Below are 14,173 nucleotides of genomic sequence, written 5' to 3'. Positions count from 1 at the left end.
GTTGGGCCATTCCCTGCACCTGAGGCTCTTCCCCATGCGGAGCTCAGGAGCAAGGTGAGGAGGAAAGCTTGCAGCTACCCCGAGGGCTCCAGCTGGTACCCAGGTATCCACCTTGGCTGGCTCTCTGGGCACCATTAGGCAGCCCAATAACCAGATCAGCCTACTTGCCCCACCTGGGGTAATTAAAGCAGGAGGGACAATGATCACACCCATTCTCCCGGCAAATTCCATGTTTGATTTCAAAGGCAATTACCCCATGTCTGGGAGAGAGGACCCGCTGAGCACATGCCAATCTTAGCCCCAGCTTCACTGCTGAGAAGCTAGCACTGTCTCTTCCATGTGGAGAGACAGCCAAGCCCCTCTCTGCGGGCATGCAAAGCAGGCACTGGCATACAGATGGGGCACACTACCTAGTTGGCGGCTGCGAGCAGGTACTGCGGGCGGGAACCCAGAAGAGAGCTCCTGTCCAGAGGAGGGGTCCTCACACGGTCAGAAGGAGGAGAAGCAGAGAACAGGTCAACCAAACACCAGAGGGAGAGACAGAAGACGACGTGGCAGGAAATGGTGAGGAGCACAGGGAAGGGGGAAATATTCAGATTCTCCCCTTCTACTCAGCGTCCCCCCTGGGAATGGCAGCACCCAACAATGCCCAGTTCTGCCTACCAAGGGGTGGGGAGTGGAGAGCTTGCACCAGGGAAATTCGGGCTGGTGGTGGAGAGTGAGTCAGGGAATCGCAGTGCTAAGCCTGGCTCTGCTCCTGACCAGCTCTGTAACTGCAGACAAGTTGTGGTTTTGCTCTGGTCTTCACTGATGCATCTATTTCACGGGAAAAGAGTCTGCCTGGTGAAATCCAAAGTTCTTAGGCCAAAGGAAAAGAGGCCACAGGACTAAATTCTTTCTGGGACCTCAGCATACTTCCCAGCGAGATCCTCAGTAGCCTAGCTTAGCCCACTCAACAGGGGACATCTAGCAGTGATTCAGAGTCTGGGATGTGAGCCTCACTCCAGCCTCTGACCCCTTGAGCCCTAAATCCTAGGTCTCTGGGGGTTGAGATAGCTTCAGGGCTCCCCTGAACAGTGACGTCAAACCCACACCCTCTAAATGCTCAAAAGGTTCCTCAGCTGCAGCTGGTCCCACCTCGCCTCCACCTGTCCCCAGCCCTCATTTTCTTTCTGACAGGAGCCATTACCCAGCAAGAGGCAGGGGTGGGCCTCCTTCTTCTGGTCCCCACCCTCCAGCAGAGGGCTTAGCATGTAGGCGGAGCTCGGGGCAGGTGTGGGAGAGGGCAGGGGAGGTGTTGACAAAAAGCCAGTGAAGACGTAAGAAGCTGAGACTTGCGACGGATGGGGGATAGAGAGACCAGGGGCCCAAGCAAGTCTTCTGGGTGGAGAACACAGGGTTATTGTAGAGCGGAGACACACAGGCAGGGCTCGTGGGTGTGTCCTGGGGCGGGTGGGAGCGGGCAGCAAATGAATTCCTCAATTCAATGAGCATCCAGGGAGCAGCCTGTGTGTGTGGAACTCGCTGGGGGCACCAGTCACAAGGAAGGCAAAGACAGGCTTTTGCACTTGAAGCGCTGACAGTCACGCTGGGGGACAAAACATGCCGCGGGAAACAAGGAGAGAGCAGAGGCACAGGGACAAGTGCTGTGACAGGAGAAGGCAGAGGGCCTGGGAAAAGACAGGGCCATTGATGGGGAGTGGACAGGGGCGCTGGCCTGGAACTATGAAAGGAGGCCAGAGAATTGAGGGAGCTGTCTCAGCGGGGCAAAGCCCCTGGAGCCTCTGTGGGGCCAGAGTTAGGGAGAGGTTAAGGCATTCAGCAGTAGCCTGGGCAGAAACAGTTCCTGGCTCATTCTTAGCCATCCGAGAGTTTCACTCAGTGGCCACAGCAGGACAAGCCTCCCATCTGTCTCAGCTCCCTTCCCTTCCCTGGGGAAGGGCCATGGAATAGCCACAATCAGAACCCTTTGTGGGCCACTGAGCACAGCCCTCAGAGTCAGGTTTAAAAGAGGCAGCGCAGTGAGGGGGAAGGAGGCGAGGGGCTGGTGGGCAGAGAGGTGATATCTGGGATCTGTGGTGGAGGGAGTGTGTCAGTCACTCGGGGATGTTTATCTCACGCCTGCTGCTGGCAGAGCTCCGAGCTGGAACGTGTCTGTGTCTCTGCACAGGTCTGGTGGGGAGGGTGAGACAGGCTGTTTGATTGTGTGTGTGGGTGTGTGTGTGTGTCTGTGTATAACAGGACTACTTGTTGTTGGTTAAACAGCCTGTTCCTATTTCCCCAGCTAGAACCGGCTCCCTGGAGTCAGAGTTTTATTAATTGTTCATTCTCTTCACACTTCTGGCATAGAAGACCCTGGGAGGCTGGAAACTAATTATGTGCCAAATAAGTCCTTCTTTGCTCCCTGTAGCGGGCCCCGTGCATGCTGCCCAGCTCTTTTCTGTGGCCAGGTGACTGGAGCCTGAAGGACAGGAAGGGACAGAGTCCCTTCTTCTAAGGCTCTAGAAGCTCAAAGAGTGACCTACAGATCCAATCATCTAATATCATAGCTTTGAAGGGTCTTGGACAGCAATTGTCAATTAGGGGAGAGAGGGCTTTGTACCAAGAAAATGTGTAGTTGATACTATAATTTTATATTTGGAAAATGAAAAGGGACCTATGATTTTTGCATCATAAAATACAAAAGGGCATGAGATTTTTATAGTTTTTGATGGGTCATGAATTTTTAAATGTGGAAAAACACTGGCCTAGGATGAGCCAGCTCCAGGCACATCTTTAACGGGTGGCTCCCCAGGGGTTCAAGGCAGTGATATTGAGCAGGCAGGAAAGGCCCATTTTCCTGTGCACTTGTTCTCTCAAATGGTTTCTTCATAAGATTTGCAGTTCTTGTGGAATGAAACTCAACTTCTAATATTCGCTAAAGATTGAAATTTGACTAAGTTTGACTTGGGGGTAGGTCCAGTTTCCTGAAACCATGGTGGGGAGGAAGCCTTTCCAGAAAAGGTCTCAGAACCCACCAGCCACAGCTCCTGCCTCTGCCCAGAGGGATTTCCCAGGGGCAGGCATTGGGCAAAAAGTCCAAGGACTCAGAACATAACTATTCCTGCCCCAGTAACAATTGTGGTGATGCTGAAACACATCTCTACTGGCCCACTCTTGGGAGAATTGCCCACCCAACCCCCAAGAGAGGAGGAAGGTCCCAGCATAGCCTTGCTCTAGCCTTACAAGAGACTGTGCTGAGTCTAGGGGCCATTACTACGCCCCCTCCCCCCACCCACCACCACTGCTATGACCACCACCACCTGGGATTCCTTAGGGCGATGGCTGTTGGCCCTTCTCCATTCCCGTAGGCTCTAGAAGAGCAGGCCTTCCTTCCCCACCTGCCCTGGGAAGGGAAGGCCAACTGACCTTAAACGTGTGTTTCCGGCTGATGTTGTCTGAGGGCTGCACTGCGGCTACCCGGAAGCTCAGGAGGGGGATGCTGCCCAGGATACTCTCTTCCTTCTCATCTGTCAGGGAGAGAGGCACAAGAAGGGTGTGCATGTGTGTGTGCACGTGCACGCATGCGCCAAGAGTTGGGAGGAGTGTATTGCCCCTCCCTGATAAATATCAATACATATTTGTTGTTCACTTCCTGTTTGTCAGGCACTCAGGGCCACCACACATGCTCCGAGAGGACATTCCCTGGAATTAGGGAGTGTGGTGGCCCTGGAGATGCTGTTCCAGACACTGGGACTACAGAGGTGAATAAGAGAGAAGTAGTGCCTACCCTAAAGGAATTTGCATTCTAGTGCACAAATAAACAAAGAAATAAGAGCTGATATTTTGGAAGCGTTCAGGCACTGTTCTAAGTGAAATGCCTTAATGGATTTAATCCTCCCAACAAACCTATGAAGAGGTACTATTATTACCCTCATTTTATAGGTAAGGAAGCTGAGACACAAAGAGGTTAGATGATTTATCCAAGGTTACTTAGGCAACAAGTGGTAAAATTGGTCTTCAAACACAAAAACTGAACTCCAAAGCTAGCGTTGTTGACCACTATCCTATCTATCCTGCCTCTCTAAATGAGACAATCCCAGCAGTGACATATGCAACAAGGTGATGGGATAGATCATTGTAGAGTGGACTATCCCACCTTCTGCTCTCTGGTGCCTCTGGGTAACTCTTTCTAAGGTTCTCCCTGGCACTCAAAGCCTGCTTTGCCCTTTCCTGCTGCAGATCTCCACTGAGGTTCTATGTCTCCATAGGAAAAGGCACCCCTGCATGGAGAGCTCTGGCCCTCTCCGCCCTGGGATCAGGCTAACAGTCCAGCTATTACCTAATTCATCCCGGATCTCCAAAGGAGCCTGATGGATTGGCTAGTCAGGTCCACCTGGAAGCAGGAGGCAAGAAAGGGCAGGGAGTGCTCTGTGGGACAGTGTGGGGGACAATTATGAGACCATGGCAAGGCCCTCTCCACTTCGCTGGGATCACTATTTGTTCCCCAGGCTGGGGACTCTGAAAAGCCTTTGGCTGGGGTTCAGAAGAAACCTCTGTAGGGTATAAACTCCTCAAGCCCTGCTTCTCCTCCTACTCATCACATCTACACGATACTTGGCCCACAGATCAGCTTCTCTGTTTGGACCCCAGCATGGTACCTGGAGGAAGAGGTAAACCAGAGTAGTAGGAGGCACTTGGGGTTGGACCCCAGGGCTGCCTTCAGGAGAGCTGAGGCTCTTGTCCTCCAGAGATGGAGCCCCTGCGTGGCAGAGTCCAGACCAGCATTTAGGGGAGTTCTGGGTCCATCTCTTTGTGAACAGTGACCCCCATTTTGGTGTGTCCTGAGCCTTTGGGTTCTCAGCTCTTTGAGGTTCTACCCCCACTGCTTCCCAAAGACTGTCCTCTGCAGAAACCCCCAATTTTCCTCCAGTTTCATTCCCACTCTGGCTCCACTGTGGCCCCATATCCTGGAGGCTCAGCCCTCGGTCCTGGGCCTGGGCAGATTCCTCTCCCTGAGTCTTGGGCTTTTCTCTGGGACTGGACTCTGTATGCTCAGCCCCTTCCTGATTTCCGTGCTTGGGGTTCAGGTGGCTGCAATACAGCAACCAGCGACAGCAGTGCTCTGCAGGGTCACTGGGTACAACCTTTGTTTGCCAAAGTTAATGATTCACTGAATTGCTCCCAGGAGGACTGGAAATCAGGGCTGTGCCCTCCTGGGCCAAGGGAGTGAAGGAAAGAGCCTCTCCTGCTTCATAAAAATTGTACCCTCTCTCCTCTCATCCCTCATGCCTACTTCCTCCCCTGCATCCACCTGGCGCCACCATCACTGACCTCAACTCTTGCTGGTGCCCTCAGCCTGCCTTGGCACAACTTTTAAAAATAGAGAGTAGGGAGAGGGTGTTGGGGTCGGCAGAGAAGGTGAAGCCGGAGGACATGTTCACTCATTCAGTATTGACTGAGCACCGACTAAATGGCAGGTAGTGTTTTAGGTGCTGTGGATACAGCAGTGACCAACACTGACAAAAGTTCCTGCCTTCCCAGATGGGACTGTGCATTCCAGTGGGACAGGAGGAAAGGCCACACACAAGCTCCAATTAGTAGGTGACCTACTAGTAGTGACTAGTGACCTCCTCCTCTTTGTCCTCATCCTCTCTCCCCATTCCTCCAGGATTTTACCAGCCATATGACCACCTTGTTCACCCAGTGTATCGCTGGAACTCTGTCTGAAACCTAGCAAGCATTGTTGAATGTGAACTGAATGGGTGAGTGAGTGAGTGTGTGAGTGAACAAGTGAGCTTTGTTTTTATCCTGCTGCCACTGGTGCCAGGACCACAGTGGGGAGATCTGCCCTGCTGGTGCCCATCCAAAGCCAAGCTTGGGGATATGGCAGAATGAGAAAGAGTAGTGGGTCCTGGCTTCCTGCCATCCCTGCCAGTCCAAGGGCCAAGCTCACCTTTATAGTAGAAGAGGCAGCGATCCACCAGGACGAACCAGCGCTTGTTCCACTGCTTAACCCCGGAGCTGGCCTGCGGGACATGGGAGAGGCAGATATGAGGGCTGCAAGCCGGACATGGACAAGGAGATGGGATGCAGGGAAAAGGGCACCATGTCAATTATAAGGACATCCTGGCCCTAGCTGCGGCTCTGCTGTTAATGCACGGCAGCAACCCCTGGAGACCTCAGATGCAAGGAACTGACATTAGATTATTGCCTGTGACCTTCCAGTTGTGTCATTCAGTGCCTCCCCTGGGGAGGATAGCAGGGGCAAGAGATGGGCAGAATGAGTGAGTGGAAGGGCAGGCAGGGATAGTGGCAAGGCCAATCTGGTGCCAATCGGTGGACCCTAAACTAGCAGGAGACACCCCTACCCCCACCATAATAAGCAGGACCTGCTGGGGAGCTAGTGGGTTGTTCCCATGGGGTTGGGGATTCAGCATGTTTCAAGGTCATTGCATCTGTCCATCAGGAAACCGGGCTGGGCTCCCAAGTTTGAGACAAATTTTTCTGTGTGATTTTGGGAAGATACTCAGTTTCTCTGAGCCTTTATAAAATTAGGAGACTCATTCACAGAGACAGCAGGAGGACATACCAAAAAAATACACGGCCTATCATAAGCACAGAGGAATCCTCATTCTGTGAGGAGAAGGTGGAGGCTACAGTGGCCGGAACAGCAGGGTGGCCTCACCTGTTTGAAGAGCCAGCCCGCCTTGGTGACAGGTGCATTGGGGTTCCGCTTCATGGAGTGTGAGCGCTTGCCAAAGGCGATGGCTTTGCGGGCTGTGCGAGTTGCCTGGGGGCAGAGAGAGAAGCTGACCTAGGTCCCCAGTCTCCTCCTTCCTGCTCTATCTGCAAGGGAGCCACCCCTGCTAGAGCTGCTTCTCCCTAGGGTTAACCCTGGGGTGCCCTCACACCAAGGGGCCCAGATGTGAATCTTGGATCTCTTACTAACTCAAGAGCAGGGCCTTTCAGTTCTTTGGCAATTTTTCTCATTTCTAAAATAGGGCTCAAAATAATAGTTCCAAAAAATAAAATAATAGTCCTACCTGTCTCACAGTCTTTTTTTTTTTTTTTTTTGGAGGTGAAAATAATAAGATTTCCAATTTCACTCTGGCCTATCCTACTCCCAACCTCCTACTCCCTCTCTCTTCCACAGTGCGTTCTGGAAGTTAACTCCCTGCATCCTCCTGCTCTGGGAGTCCCGTGCATCGTCTCGTGCCCAACATAACACAGAGCCAGGAGGAGAGACGGGTGTTCTCCTAGCTCTGTGTTGCCACGTGGACCCTGTCATTCTTCCACACTCTGGCAATAGTCCACCTTTCTGGAAGCACCACTGCCTGATCTCCCACTGTTTAATCCTTCTCATCACTGTCCGCTTCTCAGTCGTTCTTTCAGTCTAAGGGTTTTGATGTTAGTCCTCCTCTTCATTCTGTCCTGCATCACTGTGGAAAATCTCCTTGCTCAGGAGCATGACCCGTCAATGCCCTAGCTTTATACAGCCTTGATGTCCTTGGCTCCAGCACCCTCCACCTGCACTCCAGCGACGCTCCTAGGGCTACACCTTTAATCTTCTCAGCACCCCAAGCCCCTCCGCGGCTAACATCTTCACTTCCAGGATTCCTGCTTTCTGATCCCAACATTCCACCCTTTGGGTTTTCTCACTCCATTAACTCAACACCAGCTTTTCTACTCCATTGAGGTCCCCAGCTCTTCAATTCTTGTCTTTTTTTCTAGATCCGTCAGCTCCTCCTGGTTTTCATTACTTCCCTACAAAGCCTGGGCCCATGGTGGAGTATATCAACCGGGCTCTCAGAAACCCCCTCTATTGTCTTCCTACCTCACCTTGTCTAAAACTCAATACGGCACTCCAAATTAATCAAATTATGTACTCTCCCTGTACTCATAGCCAGATTAAGGTGCTGCTGGAGAAAAAAAAAATCACACTGCCATACAGATGAGGTTGCCACAGAGCCACAGTCCCAATCCCAGGAGGCTCAGCCCCAGATGGCAGCTCCACCCCACACCCTCACCATCCTTCCCAGCCCCCTGACCTCCCCTGCCTCTGCCCTCCTGACAGTGGACCTGCTCCTCCACAGAGAAATTTGAGGCTATTAGACATGCACTCCCTCAATGTCACACCCTTTCACCTAGAAAATGACTGTCCTTACACTATCTTTGCCTCTTCCCCTCCAGTGTCAAAAGAAGAGGTGCTGCTCTCCTTCTAAGGCTAACACTTCTAACCCGTTGTATCCTCTGAGACTTAGCTCCACTGATCATCTCCTCTCAAATATGTTTCTGATGCTTCCTCCTCCACTGATGTCTTCTCCTTAGCAAATACACTCAAGTCTCTCCATCTGAAAATGTCTCTGTCTCTCTCTCATGCTCCCACACACATACCCAAATTCCCCCTTCAATATACCCAATGTCCACTGTGAGATAATACCTTCCCTTACTTACTCTTCAGTCCTAGGCTCCTGGGAAGAGTCTCAACTTTCTCTCCCTCCATCTCTCCTAAACCTCTTCTACCTGTTTTCTGAAATGGCTGTTGCACTGTTATGGAATTAAGGCCACTCACTCTAAAGCACTGAGCAGTCTTAATCTTTCTGACTTTCCTGGAACTCTTCTTTGGATTTCTACAAGACTATTGTTTCCCTTTCAATACCTCCGTCTGTGGCCACTCCTTCTCAATCTCCTCTCCTTCCACTCTCCAAGTGTTGGTGGGCCTCAATCACACTTTTATTATTTTATTTTTATTTTCTCATTTTTACATCGTGCCTGTGTTACCTCATCCATACCCACTGCTTGAGCTATGAGCAACATGATAAAAGTTCCCTAAGCTATAGCCAAGACCTGTTTTCCAGCTCAACCCATTTTATATCTGCTTGTCTGCCAGGATTAAGTAAGTGCAAAACTGAACACATTCTCTTTCTAACCAAGCCTGTTCTGTACTTCTCATCTTGGTGAATGGTACCATGAGCCACTTAGCCACCCACCCCAGAACTTCACGTTATCTTACATGGGTCCCTCATTCCTCTGTTCCATTACACAATCGTGTATACAGGGCTGATGAATCTGTCTTCTTAATAGTTCTCAAATCTGCTCTTGCCTCTCAAATTCCACTATTGTTGTCTTAAAGGTCCTCATCACTTCTTGCTGTCTGCCCTCTGCAATGAACTAAGGTTTTTTTCCAAAACACAAATAATCCTATTTCTCTCTTGCACTCATCACTTAAGAGAGAGGTTGGATTCCTCAGCATAGCACAGAGGACAGGTTTGTGAGATATGGCAGGGCCTGTCACCCACCTTCTGCCCCTTCACCAGACAGGCCCTGCCTCTGGTTCTCTCCAACCTCCTGTGCCTTTCGCAGTGTGCTCCCTGGCGTTGGGGGAGGACCCATCTTCCCTTGGCCACTGTCAAGTCCCAACTTATGCTTTAAAGTTTGCTGCAGACTCCCCCGCTCCATGAAGTCCTGATCCCCCGAGTGGTTAGTTGCACACTACTCTCCACACATCTGTACAGTCCAAGCCATGGCCCGTGGGCCACATGCAGCCCAGGATGGCTTTGAATGCAGCCCAACACAAACTTTCTTAAAACATTATGATTTTTTTTTCTTAGTTCATCAGATATTGTTAGTGTTAGTGTATTTTATGTGTGGCCCAAGACAATTTTTCTTCTTCCAGTGTGGCCCAGGGAAGCCAAAAGATTGGACACCCCTTGCCTAAAACCTGTCACAATGCAGCTTTCTATCCCCTCCATTGCACCATGAGCTCTTTGCAGGGAGGAACTTTTGTCTTTTTCATCTCTTTATCACCAGAGCCAGCAAGGTGTCCAGCCATAACAAGCACTCAGCAACTGTTTGTAGAAGGAAGTAAGGAAGAAATTGGCCTTTATTATAAAGTACTCCCACAACAGCGAAATAACATTATTATCTGAACATTACTAACAAAAATACACATATAATGACTGAGATTTGCCATTGGAAGAAGTCACCACAACCTTACGCAAATCTCTAAATCCTTCCCTTTTCTCTCAGTCCACCACTTTCATAATTCTACCTCCTCTCTCCATGGCCTAGAGACTGCCACCCATAGTTTACCATTCCAGACAACCTCCCACTAACTCCTGAGTATCCTGGCCTCCTATCTTTCTGCCACAGCTTCTCAGCAAACTGAGGCTAATCCAGCTACCTGCCTTCCCTGCTCTCACAGCCAGGCTATGAGCATGCTGGAGGAAAACCACGCAAACCTGAAGATTTAGGGCTGCACAGAATCACACTCAACTGCCCCGGATGATCCTTTGAAATTATAGGGCAACATTTCATGTGTCCTTCATTGACCATCATTCCTGTTCCCCAAACATGTATCACGTATTTTCTTTTTTTTTTTATTATACTTTAAGTTTTAGGGTACATGTGCACAATGTGCAGGTTTGTTACATATATATACATGTGCCATGTTGGTGTGCTACACCCATTAACTCGTCATTTACATTAGGTATATCTCCTAATGCTATCCCTCCCCTCTCCCCGGATTAAGAAAATGTGGCACATGTATCACGTATTTTCAAGCTCCCAGTCCCGCACCTGATGCTTCCCCACCCACCCCATTCCTCTCAGGAGAAAACCCTGCCTCCTACTTTCCCGCATAAGTTGAGGACATCATGTGAGAGTCTCTTTAATTTCCTAGACACCCACTCCCTAGCCTCACACGCCTTTTTTAATGCAGTTTCAGGAAGAGGTGGCTTTTCCCCATCCAGTCTAACAGCACCTCTGCATCTGACTCCCTCTGTCTCCATAGAAATGTGACTTACTGGCTGTCCTCTTTCTCCTGAACCTACTACCTACTGGCCCGTTCCGTTCACGCCTCTGACATATCAAAACAAAACCAACAAATGAAACCTCCCTCCAGTCCTGCGTTACCTTCTAGCTTCCATTCCCTGCCCTTCCATTTCCCATCACAGTCAAGTGTCTTTAAAAACACTTTTCTGAAGTATTTCAAACATTTCTGAAAAGTAGGGAATAATATGATGGTCATCATTTCATGTTGTTTTTCCCTAATAAAACAAGACAACTGGAGCTAAAACTCCCTCAAGCCCCTCCCCAGTCTCATTACCTTTCCTTCCTCCCTAGAGGCAACCACTGACCCAAAATTAGTCTTCCTGTCCATGATTATGCACTTCTACTGCAGATGTTCCTATAAATATGTAGTACTGCTTTTCATGTCTGTACATTTACATAAGTGATATCATATTTCTCATATTCTGCCACTTGCTTTTTACTCAACATTATATTTTCAAGATTTATCCTTGTTAATACATACAGCTCCAGTTCATTTTAATTTTTGGCAAGTGCTCCATTATGTGATGATATACTACCATTTGTTTTCTAGTTCCTTAGAAGAGCAGTTTCTACGCTATGCTCTTCCTACATCTCCTCTCCCATCCCCCCTTTTACCTCTCCAGCCTGCCTTCTGCTCTTCTCACACCACTCAAACTGCCCTTGTCAGGGTCCCCAGTGACTACATTGCTGCTAAACCCAGAGGACACTTTCAGTCTTTGTCTTCCTGGCCCTCTTTGCAACATTCTTCTCTAGACCTCCTTCTCCTGGGGCTCTCTTCCTTCCTTCCCCTTCTCTGAGCTCTCAATCACCATGACCTTCGTGACTATCCTTCAAGACCAGTGGTTCTCAATGAGGTTGGGGAGATTTTGTTCCCAAAGGACAACTGACAATGTCTAGAGACATTGTTGACAGTCACCCCTGGAAAAGAGGTGCTACTGGCATTTAGTGGGCAGAGGCCAGGGATGCTGCTCAACATCCTACAATGCACAGGACAGTCTCATAGCACGACGAATCACCCAACCCTGATTGCTAGCAGTGCTGAGGTTGAGAACCCCTGGTCTAGATGTTGGTCTTCTACGAGGTTCTGATCTGAGCCCTCTTCCCTTCCTACTCTCCACTCTCTTCCTGGGTCACCTTGCCTACTCTTGGAGCCTGCAGAAATAGCTGGACAGGCTACAATTTCCTAGGATTCCCAGAGATCCCACTAAACATGCACTGAAGATGTTTCCAGCCCAACAGCTTGCCTTGAGGGCTGGACTTACCCGGACGCTGGGCCGCTCTGGAGGGACCTCGGACACCATGTTGTGGTTGGGTATGTCACTGTTGGTGGTAGCCGGGCGTTTCCCACCTGTTTTATTGGACATGTCCAAGGCTGATCTGATTTCAAGTCGACCAGAAAAAAGAGATTGGTGAGATCCAAGAAACAATGGAAACCACCCATCCTTTTCCCGCACCCTGCCACCCACTGTTTCAGCATCAGCACAAAATTAGATCTCTTGAGTGCCATTGAAGGGTCACCTCAGCCACTCCTTCAGCCTTTCTGAAATTATATGTCAGTGATCTTGGACATTTATTTTATTTATTTTTTGAGACAGGGTCTTGCTCTGTCACCCAGCCTGTAGCACAGTGGCACAATCAAGACTCACCACAGCCTTGAACGCCTAGGCTCAAGTGATCTTCCCACCTCAGCTTCCAGAGTAGATGGGACCACAGGCATGGGCCACCATGCCTAGCTAATTTTTTTTTTTTTCTAGAGAGATGGGGTGTCACTATATGGCCCAGGATGGTCTTAAACTCCTGGACTCAAGTGATCCTCCCACCTTAGCTTCCCAAAATGCTGAGATTACAGGCATGAGCCACCTGTTCCCAGCCCTGGACATTTATTTTAAAAGTCTAGACCCTGCGGCTCCAGAAATCCTTTCCTTCTACCTTAAAAGACACAACTGCCTAGTGGCCTATGAGAGTAGATTAATTATCCTCTTTTCTTTTTTTCTCCTTTCATTTGGTGAGCCAGGATCCACAGTGAGAGGAATTAGCATTTGGCTCTCGTGATCATATCAGATTTTCTCAGCACTTCCCTCAAAGGCCCAAGGGTGCTATGCCAGCCTCACACCTGTCTTCTACTCCATCAGCTCAACCTGCGGGGTGCACCAACCTGGCTTTTGCTAGACCCTAGGAAAAGTGGATGAGGGTGTCAAGCCAGATGGGTCTCAGATGCTTCCAGTCCTCAGAACCGAGGTGAGTGACTGCAAAGGCCTTCTGCTTTCCTTCCCCTCCCTGTTGCTTCTGCTTTCCAGCTGCAAGGAGGCGGTGGGATGGTAGTGGTTAAGGGCAGAAAGGCCAAACAGCAAGTAGGGGACACACTTACATTTTCAAGTCAAATTTTTTGTTTTCCTCTGGGACCTGGCCAGTCACTGGGTGTAGAAATGTGTTCCGTCTTTCATTGTGGCTGTAGAGGGAAAAACAGAAGAGTTGTGGTAAAGATGAAGAAGGCAGAGACAAAAGCCAATGCGTGAACAGACCCTGGGTGGTGACAGGGACAGGTGATCATGTAAGGAGCTTGTGCTTCTGTCCTCCAGGGGGACCCATGGGAGGCCTGGGCTGACATCTGGATGAGGGTGGGGGGCGGGGTGGGGGAAGGAAGAAATGAAGCCTGGTCACCTCCCACTAGTCAGTGCTAACTACTTACTAGAGTTCTCTGAGGCTGGAAATAAGCCACACTGAACTCTTTCAGTGGTTATCCTAAGTGTGGGGAAGAGGGGTTCCAGCAGCCAATTCAGCACATCAGGACCTCACGCATGGCAGGTTCTCTCCCAGGGACAGCGTCTGCCAGTGAGCCACATAAAAAAAAAGCCCCCCCATTATTTGCTGAAAAAACTTTCTTGTGACCTTGGACTCCTCCTCCTTCTCCTGCTTTATGCTCTGTCTCTTTCTTAAAAGGAAATGGGAGCTCGAAAAATTCCATTCTTGAGCTTGGGCTTGGACCCACCCACACCCTAAGTCCAGGGTCTCCTGTCTAAGGGCTGCTTGATGTCATTGAGACCTCAGGGGCTGTCAGGCATGAAGGTCAGTGCTGGCTCAACAGTCCAATCTCATTAAGGGATGCTGTGGCCAGGAGAGGGGCAGGGTGTTGTGAGGACAGCATGCCAGGAAGCAGAAGGGAGCAGGAACCAGGGGTTGGGGGGTGGGGGGTAGGTGCAGAGGCAGATGGGGAGCAGCATCGTGGAGGCTCCTTGGGAAGACCTGCTGTGGCTCCTCCAGCTGGCTGAGTGTCAGGATAGTTCCCCAGGAGGATCTCAGGGGAGATGGGGAGGAAGGCAGCAGACAGAGCACAGAGGGGCTGATGCAGCGGTCTAAG

General features: G+C 50.1%; 1 protein-coding gene across 47 annotated transcripts in view; it reads right to left on the bottom strand.

Annotated features, from left to right (window-relative positions):
- PLEKHA6 (pleckstrin homology domain containing A6) overlaps positions 1–14,173 on the bottom strand; it is a 157,397-nt gene that overhangs the window by 40,600 nt on the left and 102,624 nt on the right. For 44 of the 47 annotated variants that reach the window (XR_008510484.2, XR_008510486.2, XR_008510476.2 and 41 more), the window contains 5 exons: positions 13,184–13,264; positions 12,078–12,192; positions 6,668–6,772; positions 5,936–6,008; positions 3,409–3,509 (listed from right to left, as the gene is read on the bottom strand). Coding sequence is in view for 37 of the 47 variants with exons in the window: in XM_054522426.2 (XP_054378401.1) it covers positions 3,409–3,509; positions 5,936–6,008; positions 6,668–6,772; positions 12,078–12,192; positions 13,184–13,264 (475 nt within the window). In the remaining 10 variants the exon portion in view is untranslated. The other 3 variants (XM_054522526.2, XM_063725788.1, XM_054522540.2) reach the window with 3 other exon arrangements.

This window comes from Pongo abelii, chromosome 1, assembly GCF_028885655.2.
Source record: "Pongo abelii isolate AG06213 chromosome 1, NHGRI_mPonAbe1-v2.0_pri, whole genome shotgun sequence".
NCBI lineage: Eukaryota > Metazoa > Chordata > Mammalia > Primates > Hominidae > Pongo > Pongo abelii.
Note: the sequence above shows the minus strand (reverse complement) of the source record. Positions and strands in the feature narration are given on the sequence as shown.